The sequence below is a fragment of the Polistes fuscatus genome, unplaced genomic scaffold (assembly GCF_010416935.1).
Source record: "Polistes fuscatus isolate 324 unplaced genomic scaffold, CU_Pfus_HIC Scaffold2, whole genome shotgun sequence".
Lineage (NCBI taxonomy): Eukaryota > Metazoa > Arthropoda > Insecta > Hymenoptera > Vespidae > Polistes > Polistes fuscatus.
Window position 1 is genome coordinate 5,594,041 of NW_025113096.1, and position 13,330 is coordinate 5,607,370.

Sequence of the window (13,330 nt, forward strand, 5' to 3'; positions counted from 1 at the left end):
TGAAAAAAAAAATCTTAAGAGAAAACAGAAGATATGACGTATATTCCATCTCATTTCGTAAATTCACATCGCAACATTTATCTCGTACATATTTTACGTATTCTCTTACGGACATTTCTAAATACTTGTGTAGACCGTACTCGTCAATTGTACGTAGTAACAAAATATTTTCATAATGATCTACATACACCAGTATATAAACATAAAAATTAAAATAAAACTATACACATATCGTAACAATTATCGTCTACTATATATATATATATTTAATTATATTGTAATTTTACTAATTTTATCGTTTTTAATTCGTTATGAACTCTTCGGGATAACAATAAATGTTACGTGTCGCAGCTACTGACATTTAGATGCTGAAGTATATTCCTTGCTAAAAATCAAATATTGCAATATTATACTTGGGAGTAAAGAAAGTATAAAGAATTAAAAGCTTACCTTGAAAATAACACGTATCATAATTGTCATCCGGTTGTGGTATAAAAGGAGGAACAGCCTTTAATGGTTCGCTCCAAGGAAAATTTTCAAAAAATTTCATATCCCTTACTTCTTTCGCGGTCGGCCGTACGGATTGATCTAGCGTAAGAAGTGCACCTATTGCTTCCGTAGCTGCAGAAGACAAAGCTTCCTCACCTTCCGGCCAAGGTATGTCTCTCGCAAGAATATTAGCAAAGACTGCCTGTGGTGTCTCGTCGTTAAACGGTGGTACTCCTGTACAAACTCGAAAAGACAAACACCGAGAGCCCACCAATCGACTGCAGGACCGTGTCCTTGACGTAAAAGCAATTCCGGTGCTAAATAATCAGGTGTACCTAATATACGTTCGTCCGACCGACCATTACCGGCACCTAAACCCCTTCTAACTGACTTGGGTGTACGATAAGTTGTGCAATTGCTACTCGAAGGTGCGGGTGTCTTGATCGGAGAGATAATATTTTCGCTCTCCATAGGATTGGCATTAGAATCTGGAGTAAATTCCGTCGACATTGCTGGTGGAAGATGAAATCTTGTTGATTTCACCGGAGGAATAGTAGATGAACTATCCTGAGACGTTTTTCCTGTCTGGTCTGTGCTCTCCGAATCGGCATTAAATGAAGAAACCGGTGTACTGAAAGCAACTCCACCACCTGAACTACCACCGCTACGATTATCCACATTTTTATCTTCATTTTCATTAATTATCTCGCTCGAGGCTAAGTCCATGTCAATTGATTTAGGACTCTCACAGGAATACGATGTACCGTGGTTTGGTCTTTTTGGTGTTTTATCTACATCCAATTCCATGAGACAAATTTCACGCGTTAAACCACATGTTAAATCTGCCGTAGCCCTTTTTCTTTTCGTTCCTCGTCCAAACGAATTAACACAGGTACTTACGGGACTCGTATGGATAAGTAAATGTTGTGAATGTTCTCCTTCTAACGTAGATTCATCCTCTTCTTCTACGTTACGATTGATAGGATTGATTGTATTACTCGAGGATGCTTCGCATGTGTGATAACTACTTGAACTCTCTTCACTCATATTCTCAGTCCTCATATCCGTTTGATCTTCGTTTCCAATCCTTAAATCTTCTGCGGATTGAAACGGAGTAATACCAGATACGCGAGAATAATCGCAGGAAGTAGCGTCGATCGATGAAATTTCCGAATTAGGAGACGATTGTATTTTAGCACAATTTCTGTGTAAAGCTGACATCATCTGAATAGCATTAGCACTTTCATTACTGCTTATTGAATCATTGATTGACTGTTGCCCAGAACCGAAGGACAAATGAGATGTTAAAGAAAGTAATTGTCCTGGAGTTCGAGTGCAAAGACTAGGTGTACAATTGACTAAATCAGATATTTCAAGATCCCTATGCAAGGATGATATCTTACTTAGACCAAAATCTGTCAATTTAACGTGTCCCTCTCGGGAAAGTAACATATTATCTGGTTTTAAATCCCTGTGGACTATACCGTGAGAATGAAGATATTCGAGAGCTAAACATACTTCAGCCGTATAAAAAGCTGCCATACTTTCCTCCATGTAACCATAAACGCCGAGCAAACTCTTAAGATCACCTCCAACCATATATTCCATGACTAAGTATACATTGCTTACAGTTTGTAGAGAATAAAAAAGATGCACGCAGTAAGGGCTGTGCGTCAATGCTAACGCATTTCTTTCTATTATAACTTGAGATGCCATATTCTTATTTATCATTTCATTCTTTTTCATTACTTTAATAGCATACAATTGCTCTGGATTAGACTTTTTATGCCCTAGAAAAACTTTGCCAAATGCTCCTCTGCTTATTGGTTTGACAATTTTAAAATCTTGTATTTTGGGTACCTACAAATAAAAAGTTAATATATAAATATTTATCACACAAACAAATAAGTTTCAAATTATCTATGATATAAAGTTTACATTAAATGAAAATATTATATATTTTTAAAAAACGTAATAATGCATTTTATAAATATTACCAATATGCACAAAGATACGTCATAATGTCTAACAATGCGTTCGATTACTCACCTTTGCGGCGGGATTAACTATTTTTGATATTGTATTAAAAATTGAATTATCAACGTGTCGAAACTTTAAGGATTGTTGTGGAGTACAATTGCCATAATTGGAACTGCGTTCAATTCCTTCGTCCTCGGCATCGTTCATACTGGAGCTCGTATCAATTGACTCGCTAAATTGACCATTTATGTCAGATTTTGAATCGAGCAATTCGACCGCCGAATCTTCCATTTAAAAAGATAACCTAAAAAGATAACTCGTATGAGCATCGACTAACCGACGCCACTTTAAAATAACTTTTCCACTTATTATGTGATATATTTACAGTAATAAAAAGAATAAAGTATTATACGTCATTTCTAATGTATTTAAAACTATTATTATCTTATTAACTTGATCAATTCTACTAAAAAATCCATTAAATCCGTCTAAACGTCCGTTGACATTTCGAACAATCAAACCGCGCGCAGAGAACACTAGTTAAACTCTTTCATGACTACCAACGTAAACGTTCTACATCGATTTCCGTCATTTAATACTTTTAAAAGCAACAATGTATTTTAAACAAATGATAATTTTTTCTATTTTTTTTTCGCTTTACAAAAATCATAATTAATATTCTAATTGGTAATAAATTCAAATAAATTCAAATTGTCAAAGTTCTAAATTTAGGTGGCGTTGAAAAATTTGTATAGGGACATTGTTAATAACACTTTACTTTATCAGCTTGTGTTTCCGGTGCCCGCGTTTAAATTTTTTTTTTTACATCCTACCTCAACACGATCGTTTTACAAAATCCACTATCCCTTTTAGTATTCGATAATAGCTTATTACAGTTTAATTCTTCCTGACACGATTATATATTTGTATAATACGTCACCGCGTTATTTAATAATACCTTCTCTACATCTATATTTAGTGTTAATCCTTTTTAATACGTTTAATAACAATAACCTAAAAATGTGTGCAAAAGTGGCAAAGAAAGCACCCAAGAAAAAAGGAAATTTATATAAAATGCCTGATCCTATACCCACCGGAACTATATTGTCAGATATCAAAGGAAAAAATTGGATTCTTGATAAGTCAATAGGTGTAGGTGGTTTTGGAGAAGTCTATTCTGGTATGTAAGGTATTCCTTACAATCTTTTTCTTTTCCTTTTTGTATTACTTTAATTAAATATTTTTTTACTGCAGGCGCAGCTTATGAGGATAAAGTTCCTAAAAATTTCCCTAACGTAATAAAAATAGTAAGTATTATTATATTTTTTCAAAGTAACATGTCATTCTGTCAAAATAATATAAAAAATTACAATTACAAATTTTCCCTATCAGGAACCTCACGAAAATGGGCCTCTATTTGTTGAAATGCATTTTTATATGAGACAAGCAAAGAAAGAAGACAGTGGGTCCTATATTTTAATAAATTTCTTTTCACAAAAAATGACTATATGTACTTAGCGATGTCTTCATTGAAATATTATATCACTTATTTTAGTTCAAGCTTGGAAGACAAAAAAAAAGTTATCAGTACTTGGCATGCCCAATTATGTTGCCTCTGGAAGCCATGAACATAAAAATGTTAAATATCGATTTTTGGTAATGGACCGATATGGAACTGACTTGTGGAAGTTATTTAAACAAAATAACAAACGATTTCCAGAACATACAGTATATAAATTAGCTATACAAATAGTGAGTTGATTTATCTTTTATTAAGATATGTACCCTAGTAATATAAAGTAGACATTCGTGAAGAAATTGACTGGAAGGTTCTGAATAGCTCAAAAATTAGAGTAATCACCCGGAAGACCCGGGTCCAGTCAGTCCAACGGCCCAATTTTGTCACGAATCCTATAATAATTTCTTTGAACAATTTATAACATTTCATGACATTCAACAATATTCTATGGGATTAATTTTAGATAAACGTATTAGAATACATTCATAGCAAAGCATATGTTCATGCTGACATCAAAGGATCTAATTTGTTATTGAGTACAAAGCATCCAGATCAAGTTTATTTAGTAGATTTTGGTTTAGCAACACGATATACAACTAAAACGGAATATAAACCAGATCCAAAAAGAGCACACGATGGAACTATCGAGTATACTAGCAGAGATGCTCACATAGGTTGTAAGTATAAAACAAAAAAGAAATTTATTAAAAAATAATTTACTTTGTATTTATATATTAAATATCTTCATATGGTGTTTTTTTATACAGTGCCTACAATGAGAGGTGATTTTGAAATCTTAGGATATAATATAATACAATGGTTATCCGGCTCTCTTCCGTGGGATAAACATTCAGTGCCATCCAGTCCAAGTATCGTACAAAAAGAAAAAGAAAAAGCCTTTGAAAACCTTCCAAAATTTTTGGATCAATGTTTTGATGGTTCAACACCTGAACCTGTACTTAAGTATATGAAGTTAGTAGAAGCAATGAAATTCAATGAAACACCAAATTATAAAAAATTTATTGAAATTTTAACTAATGGTTTGAAGAAATTAAATCACACACCGGATGGAAAGTTAGAATTTACTAACGCATCCAGTCCAACTAAGAAAGCTGCCATTTCTAAATCTACTCCGAAGAAAGTAAATAAGATAGTTGGAATAAAACGGTCAAGTCCGCGTGCGAAAACAGCAAGTCCTATGAGAAATAATGCTCTTGATGACAGTAATGTAGGCGTTATAATTGATAAAAAACGTGCTAGATTAGGAGATTTGAAAAAGGCACTGAACGATATTAAATCTTCTGACGAACCTGATGAAGAATATGATATTAAGATTGTTAAAAAATCAAAGATAAAAAAGAAGACACCTATAAAAGAAAAAGCTAAAAAAGTGACTAAAACTAAAACAAAAACCAATCAGTTTAATGATTCCGACTCTGATACTGCGGAAGTAAGAAAATTTAATTTCTTTTATTATATAAGACATATGCTTTAATATCTTATACTATGTCCATCTTTCCAGATTATATCAAAGGGAACTAAATCAAGACCAGTAAAATCTCCAAAGGCAAATTCTAAACTCAAAACTATAATTCATTCTGATACATCAGATGAAGATATGTTTCAAGATTAATTAATGATACTACGATCATTAGGTGTTATAAAAAATATTGTTATAATACCCATCTTTTCTATATTTAGTGTAAATACATAGATATTTTATACACCCTTTGAAATCAACATAATACACAATTTAAATACTGCAAAAATCATATTGTTTGCAAAATAAATATATTTTAATTATTTTCATACGTAATGTGAATAATGGAAGAAAAAAATACTTTTTTAATGTTGATTGCTAAAAAAGATGTAAAAAAAAGAAAATATCATTTAAACATATTTACAATTACTGTTAGTCAGTCAAAATTTCTGGAAATAGAACAAATTAAATTGTTAGGCGTTATTTAAAAGTGATAAATAAATATCAAATTTTGTTACTTTTGTTAATTTTTTATGAAAAATTTTTGATTTAAATATTCAAATATTAAATTTCTATAGCGTGTATGTTTGTACGTGTACAAGATTTATATTAATTTAATAAATCCTCTTTTTCAACTATTCCTTTTTTGTATTTTTTTTGTACACTTTTTATAAAACATTGTTGATCAATCAGTAATAAACAGACTTAAATATACTTATAATTACTTGTGTAATATACAATCATAAGTGAACATAAAATTATACCGTTATTCAAGGAATACTATTTATTTTTTAATTTTTTGAATTTGAGGTGCACTTATTTTCACTTTTCCAGGTATGTTTCGAACTACTGATTCATCTTTAACAGCTTTTAACATATCTTTTTCACGCAAAGTTATCTCTTTATCTTTTAAAAATACAGCTATAGCAGTCTTACCAGCTTTTCCCCTCGTACTTGTACCTGGTGTTAATTTTACTTTAAATCTGAAATAAGAAAATATGTTGCAAGAAATCTATAAAAAGAAAATATAATGAAAGAAATATACTTACTTATAATTTAATAAGGTATTGTAAGGTGCTACAACAGGAACAGCAAATAGTAATTCATCTTCGAAAACTGGTTTTCCTGTTAATTGGTCTAACATATCCATCTCGGGTGCCGGTCCTACATCTTCTTCGTCAATATTATCAGTATTAATATTTTTTACCATAGGCGGCCTTGCATTTCCTTTTTTTTTTCCTTGTTGTTTAGGGCCGGACGGATCTTTATGTTTGTTACGACGTTTATCTTCTTTTGCTGCTCCTGCTGACTATAGAATATATAACAGCTTTATATATGCAATAATGAAATTACATTATTACTTACTTGTAAAACTTCCATAGCCAAGTGCCTGTCTTCCTCGTCTTGATCTTTATATTTTTCTTTCATCTTTTTAAGTCTACTTTTTTGACCTCTCTTCAATTGACCTTGCTCAAGCTTTTTATTTTCTTTATCAGATGTTAAAGGCAACTGTTGAGCCAATTTTGTAGTTCCTTCTTTATTAGAATTTATTAACATAGATTTACCAACAAAACTAATATTTTCCTCATTCTTTTTATCTATAGGACCATTTTCATCGTGAAGCTCCACTCTGTTAAAGTATGAAATATAATTACATACTCTTTAAATTATAAGATTAATGTATCGTAATACCTTAATGTTGAATAATCAATTTTGATTTGTACATCTGGAAAATCTGTGTCTTCATCACTAATACTATCATGTTTACCTTCATCTTCTTTTGGCATCATGTCGGATTCCATAAAAGATTCTTCTTTGATAGAATCTAATTGTGTTGGATTTTCCAAATCTTCGTCTAAATGATATACATCAACATTACACGATATCAAATAAAATTGTTTGATATATGTACATTTATATCTATATTTTACCTTCATCACTGTTTTCTTCTAATTCTATTTCTTTATCTATTTCAACTATAGTTTCATTCCTTTCAATCTCATCATCTATAACTCTTACTCTACGTTCATCCTTATGCCGTTCAATAGAACTATCTTCCAAACGAAATAGAAAACCAAGACCCATTATCAATTGACATGGTGGTAAATAATTCTTTTTACCACGTATCATAAAGGATCCAGTACTAAGGTATTCACCAGTTGGTGCAGTTTTTGATACTTGATCGTTATTTACCCACCATGCTCCTGCAACTACTTTAGCTTCCCAAGCAATACTGTATTAAACATATATAAATGCACACTTTATAATTAATATTAAAAGTACCATAAATAATATTTCTAAACATTATTGTAAAAAATATAAATTTTGTTCACCTATAAGCTACAGCCATTGTACCTGCTTCTGCCAAAGTTTTAGGAGGTATAGGTCCACCTCCAGGATTTTTGACAACAATAGAACTAGCACCTGTTAAATCTGCGTGAACATAAATATCTCCAGCCTTAAGATATCTTTTTACAATCAATTCGTTTTGTTGTTGATCTCTTCCGCCGATTACTGTAATCCATCCAAAATTTTAACATATTATTCTGTAATTTTTTTCGTACAGTCATTCGTAACCTACCAAGATAATTTTCAGAAGAAATGAACCAGTAAAATTTTTCAAACCAATATGTTTTCCTTGCTTTATTAATACTATGTATTGTTTGTACTTCTTTCAATGTTTGTTTAGTTTTCTTTTCTGCCGATTTTAAAGCTTTGTCTTGGGACTCTATAGTTTTCTGTTGCTTTTTAGCTGCCGACCTTTTCTGATTATAATAATTTCTTGCATTACCAAAAGCACTATATGCCAAGTCAATATCTATAATAGTGGGCTTTAATTCTGTCTCTTCATCACTTTCTTCATAAGGATCTCTTAATAATAATGCAATGTGATTTTTTTCTAATTTGAGCTGTTTGATAGCAGAAGCAACTGAATCACCTCTTTCTTGTGCCTCTTTTAATAAAATCTCAATATCTGGCCACGATACTTGATTTGCAAGCGCATTTTGAATAGCAAAAATTGCATTGTCTACTAAAGTTTGATTTCTAGAAATTAATTCCGCCTTCCATTTATCCAATTCCTGAGTTTTTTCTAATGTAATTAATCTTTGATTGTGATCTTTCTTAACGTTTTCTAATTTTTTCAATGCTTCTTTTTCTTTTTGTAAAGCCTTTAAGTCAAGCTTTTGTCCTTCCATTGTGGAAAAAAATTCATCAGCTGCGACATCGAAAGAATCAAATTCTTTGTAAGGACAATTTTTATATTGCTCGAATAGAAAGGGATGAAACTCTACGTTGGTAAATATATATTCTTCTTTATTGTCCGGAGATGGCTTAATTTCTTTTTTCTGTATAATGTAACCTTTGGAAACGTTTTTTTTCGCGTCATTCAGCATATTATCTGCATTCTGCAGAGCTACAGCCAACTTGGGCATGTCTCTTTCGATATCAAAATCTTTACCAATTTTACATCCAGATGCGAAACCAGCTTGCAATAGAACATGTTCGATTACAGCAGCACCAAATTCCACAAGAGGGTTCAGAATTTTCTTTAGATTTTCACCTGGCTTAGCAGATTCTATTTTCTTCTTAATATCTTCCAATGGTGCCATGGTTGTGGTATAAGCACGATCAGATGGATATTTTTCTTTAACTGCAAATCTACAATGCAACATTATCGAATGATATTGAAAAAATATAAAATAATATTTTTAATTATTTTTATCAATTTTCTCTTACATATTTACCTAACTTTATCGCCTTCTGTATGAGGTCTTAAAATATTTATAATTGTCATTTCATAATCCGTTAAAACGATATTACCTCTATCGTATACTTCTAATATTATATGATATGCAGCCTCTCCACTGCCAAATTGTAAATCAACTATACGATCGGTACCGATTTGCTTCAAACTTTCAAGTCTCTTATTTTTTAAATGTTTCCTCATCTGTATTTCAAAGACGGTATGAATAACTATGCTTTTTCTGTGGTAACATAAAAAAGATGTGTTGTAACCAATGGTACAAGGAAACAGGGGATGATTCCACATGAAATACTAAGTCAAAAATATAAAATAAAATCTGTTTATATGAGAATCTTTCTTGAGAAAAATAAATTTGAAAATTTGTCAAGTACGCATACTCCTTGTTCGCTTGTACCACCAGTTACAGGATATCCTGTATATCATTTCTAATGTACCTTCATTGAAAAACTCGACGGTGCTATATTCTTGGGCCATTCAAAAGCTGTAGTATGCATTCTATTACCAGATTCAATTAACAGGATACATTTCTCTTCGCTTCTTTGAAAACGTATCAAATATATACGATGATCAACATTGTATATTTGATTGACACGCATACCAATTAATCTATAAAAATTGTTAAGAATAATAATTCTAACAAGGAACGAAAATGATTTGACAAAAGAATCGAATTGCATCATATAATGAAACTTATGTCATATCCTAACCTAAATGTAAAGAAACAAATTAAATATATATAACAAATTTATAATTTACCTTTGTAATTCCGTTATGGAACAAACAAGATCGTACGTATTAAAACGTGTCTTCATCTTGCTTGTTTATTTAATTCCAATTATAATAAATCAATCAAATTAACACATTTAATATTAGACATTTCTTATCAATATAATAAAAAGTAAGGATGCTAAAACCAAAGAATACAGAAGTAGATAGAAGCTCAAAAGTCCCCATTTTTATCTAACCAGATTTATCTTAGTTATTACCGAGACCACCAGTGGGCGATAGTAGGTACTTAACTGTGGCGGCTTGCTGTCGATAAGCAGATTTCTACCTTATCCTATGCGACGACTAGCGCTGCCATCCTCGCCGCTGATTCTTTGGCCAAGCTACTTTAGCGCTAGCACTCTATCACGGCTAACGACGTTTCTATGGGAACGTTAATGTTTCCATAGTAACAAAGACTTTCTTCTTCCGTTATTATAAATAAAGAAATGAATTAAGAAGTTACACGTGCTCAATAAACAACGCATTTTTGTTATCCGTTCTTGTTTTGTAATAGTTTATGAATAAATAAATGTTACATAAAAAATAGTAGTGGCGATCAGTGTTTGAACCAATAGAATTCAAGTTCCTGGTTCCTTCCGCTACATAACTGTGGCCATCACGCCAAAGCTTGGCGCCTCCGGCACTCTTACCGTCACGCCTCTAGTGACGAAACTAAAGAACTAAGAAAACACCACGTTGATGAACAACCGCTACTATTCGCGCTCTTTCGTTCCAACCACCGAGCTAGACACACGCGTACTCAAGAGCAGTAAACAAAGACGTGAAACTAGTCACTACTTCTTTTTTACTCTTTAAGATTTTTGTTAAGTTAATTATATATTTTGTACAGAACCTTTTTGATACGTTTTATAATAAAATATTCATATAATATTTTTCCCTAGTGGATTAGTTCTTTCCGAATATAATTGAACACGCTACAATTGGTGACCCCGACGTGATCAAAAAGGATTATTGAACCACGTGCTAACTTACGTGATCCAAAATCTTCAAGGCCGCGTGCAACCACGCGCATTTTAGTATAAAAAGAGGACACTATCAAAAAAAAAAAAAAAAAAAACCTACAAAACCATGTCGTTCGACTTGACTCGCTCACCACCAGTTACAAGAGCAACAGGACGGAACGAAGACACGGCCACTATGGAAGAAAACACGAGACGAATGCCACAAGAGGCATCCACTTTCCATCAGGCGTCCATTGGATCGGAACCAGCCAGCCATCTCACAACCGCAACTGCTGATAATTTAGTAAACGAAGTCACAGTAAGATTACCAACATTCATGGGCAATATGCCGGACATTTGGTTTCAGCAAATTGAGTCTATTTTTAAGAACAGACGCATCACACTTCGGACGCCAGGAAGTTCGAACTTGTCTTCGAGGCATTGACTCCTGATATCATGGAGAAAATATCTGACTTTCTTCGAAGACCACCGGAAGTAGATAAGTACAGTGCTATAAAAAGATTTATATTACAAAGACTAACAGACTCAAAACAGAAACAAATTATAAGGTTTCTAAATGAACTACAATTGGGCGATAAACAACCATCACAATTCCTACGGGAGATGCGCAATCTGGTTGGTAACTTGGTCCACGAAGATTTTCCTCGAACCAGGTTTCTTCAGAACATGCCCATGAATATCCGCACTCATCTGGTCGGCTGCATTGAAACCACGTTGGATAAATTGGCCGAGATGGCGGACGCCATATTGGAAAGTTGTGGGGAAGCATATACAATGGCGGTTTCGCACCGGAACACTTCTTCAGAGGCACAAAGGCAACAGGTGACCGAACAACGGTTGGGCGTCCTTGATGAACAAGTTAAAGAGATACTGGTGAAACTTAATGCCTTGGGCGAGGACCGCAGACGCGGTCATACAGGTGATGTTTTCCACGGGGGATACGGTGGTGAAAGGCGCAGTCGCGACCGTACGGTGCGCCATGGACAACGTTCTCTCGGCCGAACACACTCTGGAGACAAAGGAATCTGCTATTATCATCGCAGGTTCGGCATAGATGCACACAACACTGTTTACTGCCATGTAGCTTCTCACAAATGAAAGACAAGCAGGGAAACTAGAAGTGCTGTCCGCGGCACAGGCGGACCAGGGCAGCACCATATCTCCACAAAAGACAGAAACCCGTCTCCACGTCTACGACAGACGCACCCACGTAAAATATCTGGTCGACACAGGTTCCATGGTCACCATTTTTCCTCGGAGGCTTTGCAAAGAAAAACTGACAGCACAACATCTAAGCTTATACGCTGCAAATGGATCGAATATTAAAACATATGGTACCAAATTTATTACTCTTGATCTACGTCTTAAACGTCCTTTCAACTGGACTTTCATCATCGCTGAGGTAACCACAGCCATACTTGGTGCGGACTTTTTAGCACATTATGGCCTATTAATAGATATGCGACACGGAAAGTTAATAGACAGAAACACCATGCTCTCAATCCCAGGCACAGCCACTGAGACGACAATACATAGCATATCAACTGTGAGCCACAACATGCCATTTGCAGGTTTGCTATCACAGTACATAGACATCACAAAATCTAATTTCTTTTTGCCAGACGCAAAGAGTGTGTTCAGTCACACCACCGTCACTGTAGGACCACCTGTTACTGAACGTCCACGTAAACTCTTTGGGGAAAAAGCAACTGCAGCTAGATCTGAGATACGCCGACTTCTGGACAACGGAGTAATACGGCCATCCAGCAGCCCATGGGCAAGTCCAATACATCTGACTAAAAAGAAAGACAATACATACAGACTATGTGGTGATTATCGCAAACTAAACAATATTACAGTACCAGACAAATACTCACCACCTCTAATTCAAAATCTATTCTTAAATATCCACGGCAAAAAAGTCTTTTCAACCATCGACTTAACAAGAGCTTACCACCAGATACCAGTCAATGAGAACAGCATACAAAAAACAACCATTACAACACCTTGGGGATTATACGAGTACGTTGGAATGCCATTTGGATTAAAAAACGCTACTCAAACCTTTCAAAGATACATTGACTACATATTCAGGGAATTGGACTTTGTATTCATTTATGTTGATGACATTCTGGTCATGTCTGAAAACCATCAACAACACACTAACCATTTACAACAAGTCTTCCAGAAACTATCTGATCACAAACTGTCAATTAACGTCAACAAATGCATTTTTGGACAGGAACAAGTACCTTTTCTTGGCTATCACATCAGCGGTGAAGGATATCATCCAAATCCAGACAGAGTCAAAGCCATTGATCAATTTCCACTTCCTGCAACAGTCT

The 13,330-nt window shown here is 33.8% G+C and overlaps 3 protein-coding genes across 3 annotated transcripts; 1 reads left to right on the forward strand and 2 right to left on the reverse strand.

The window, feature by feature from the left end:
* Positions 1-14: 14 nt before the first annotated feature.
* LOC122516979 (serine/threonine-protein kinase greatwall) lies at positions 15-2,984 on the reverse strand. The gene is given in 5 exon segments (XM_043635237.1): positions 15-385; positions 451-732; positions 735-2,349; positions 2,539-2,773; positions 2,855-2,984. Coding segments are annotated over 4 exon segments (2,166 nt in total). The 5' UTR covers positions 2,761-2,773; positions 2,855-2,984; the 3' UTR covers positions 15-338.
* Positions 2,985-3,276: 292 nt separating this feature from the next.
* LOC122516981 (serine/threonine-protein kinase VRK1-like) lies at positions 3,277-6,106 on the forward strand. Its single transcript, XM_043635239.1, has 7 exons — positions 3,277-3,649; positions 3,724-3,776; positions 3,862-3,931; positions 4,025-4,221; positions 4,452-4,665; positions 4,756-5,438; positions 5,511-6,106. Exons 1-7 carry the CDS (start codon positions 3,490-3,492, stop codon positions 5,619-5,621), a joined length of 1,488 nt encoding a protein of 495 aa, XP_043491174.1. The 5' UTR covers positions 3,277-3,489; the 3' UTR covers positions 5,622-6,106.
* LOC122516980 (nuclear export mediator factor NEMF homolog) lies at positions 5,662-10,361 on the reverse strand. Its single transcript, XM_043635238.1, has 10 exons — positions 9,991-10,361; positions 9,669-9,840; positions 9,215-9,417; positions 8,050-9,128; positions 7,802-7,982; positions 7,400-7,701; positions 7,161-7,323; positions 6,834-7,098; positions 6,518-6,777; positions 5,662-6,451 (listed from the first exon to the last, which is right to left on the reverse strand). The coding sequence occupies exons 1-10, from the start codon at positions 10,044-10,046 to the stop codon at positions 6,253-6,255; spliced, it is 2,880 nt and encodes a 959-aa protein (XP_043491173.1). The 5' UTR covers positions 10,047-10,361; the 3' UTR covers positions 5,662-6,252.
* Between the last annotated feature and the right edge of the window lie 2,969 nt (positions 10,362-13,330).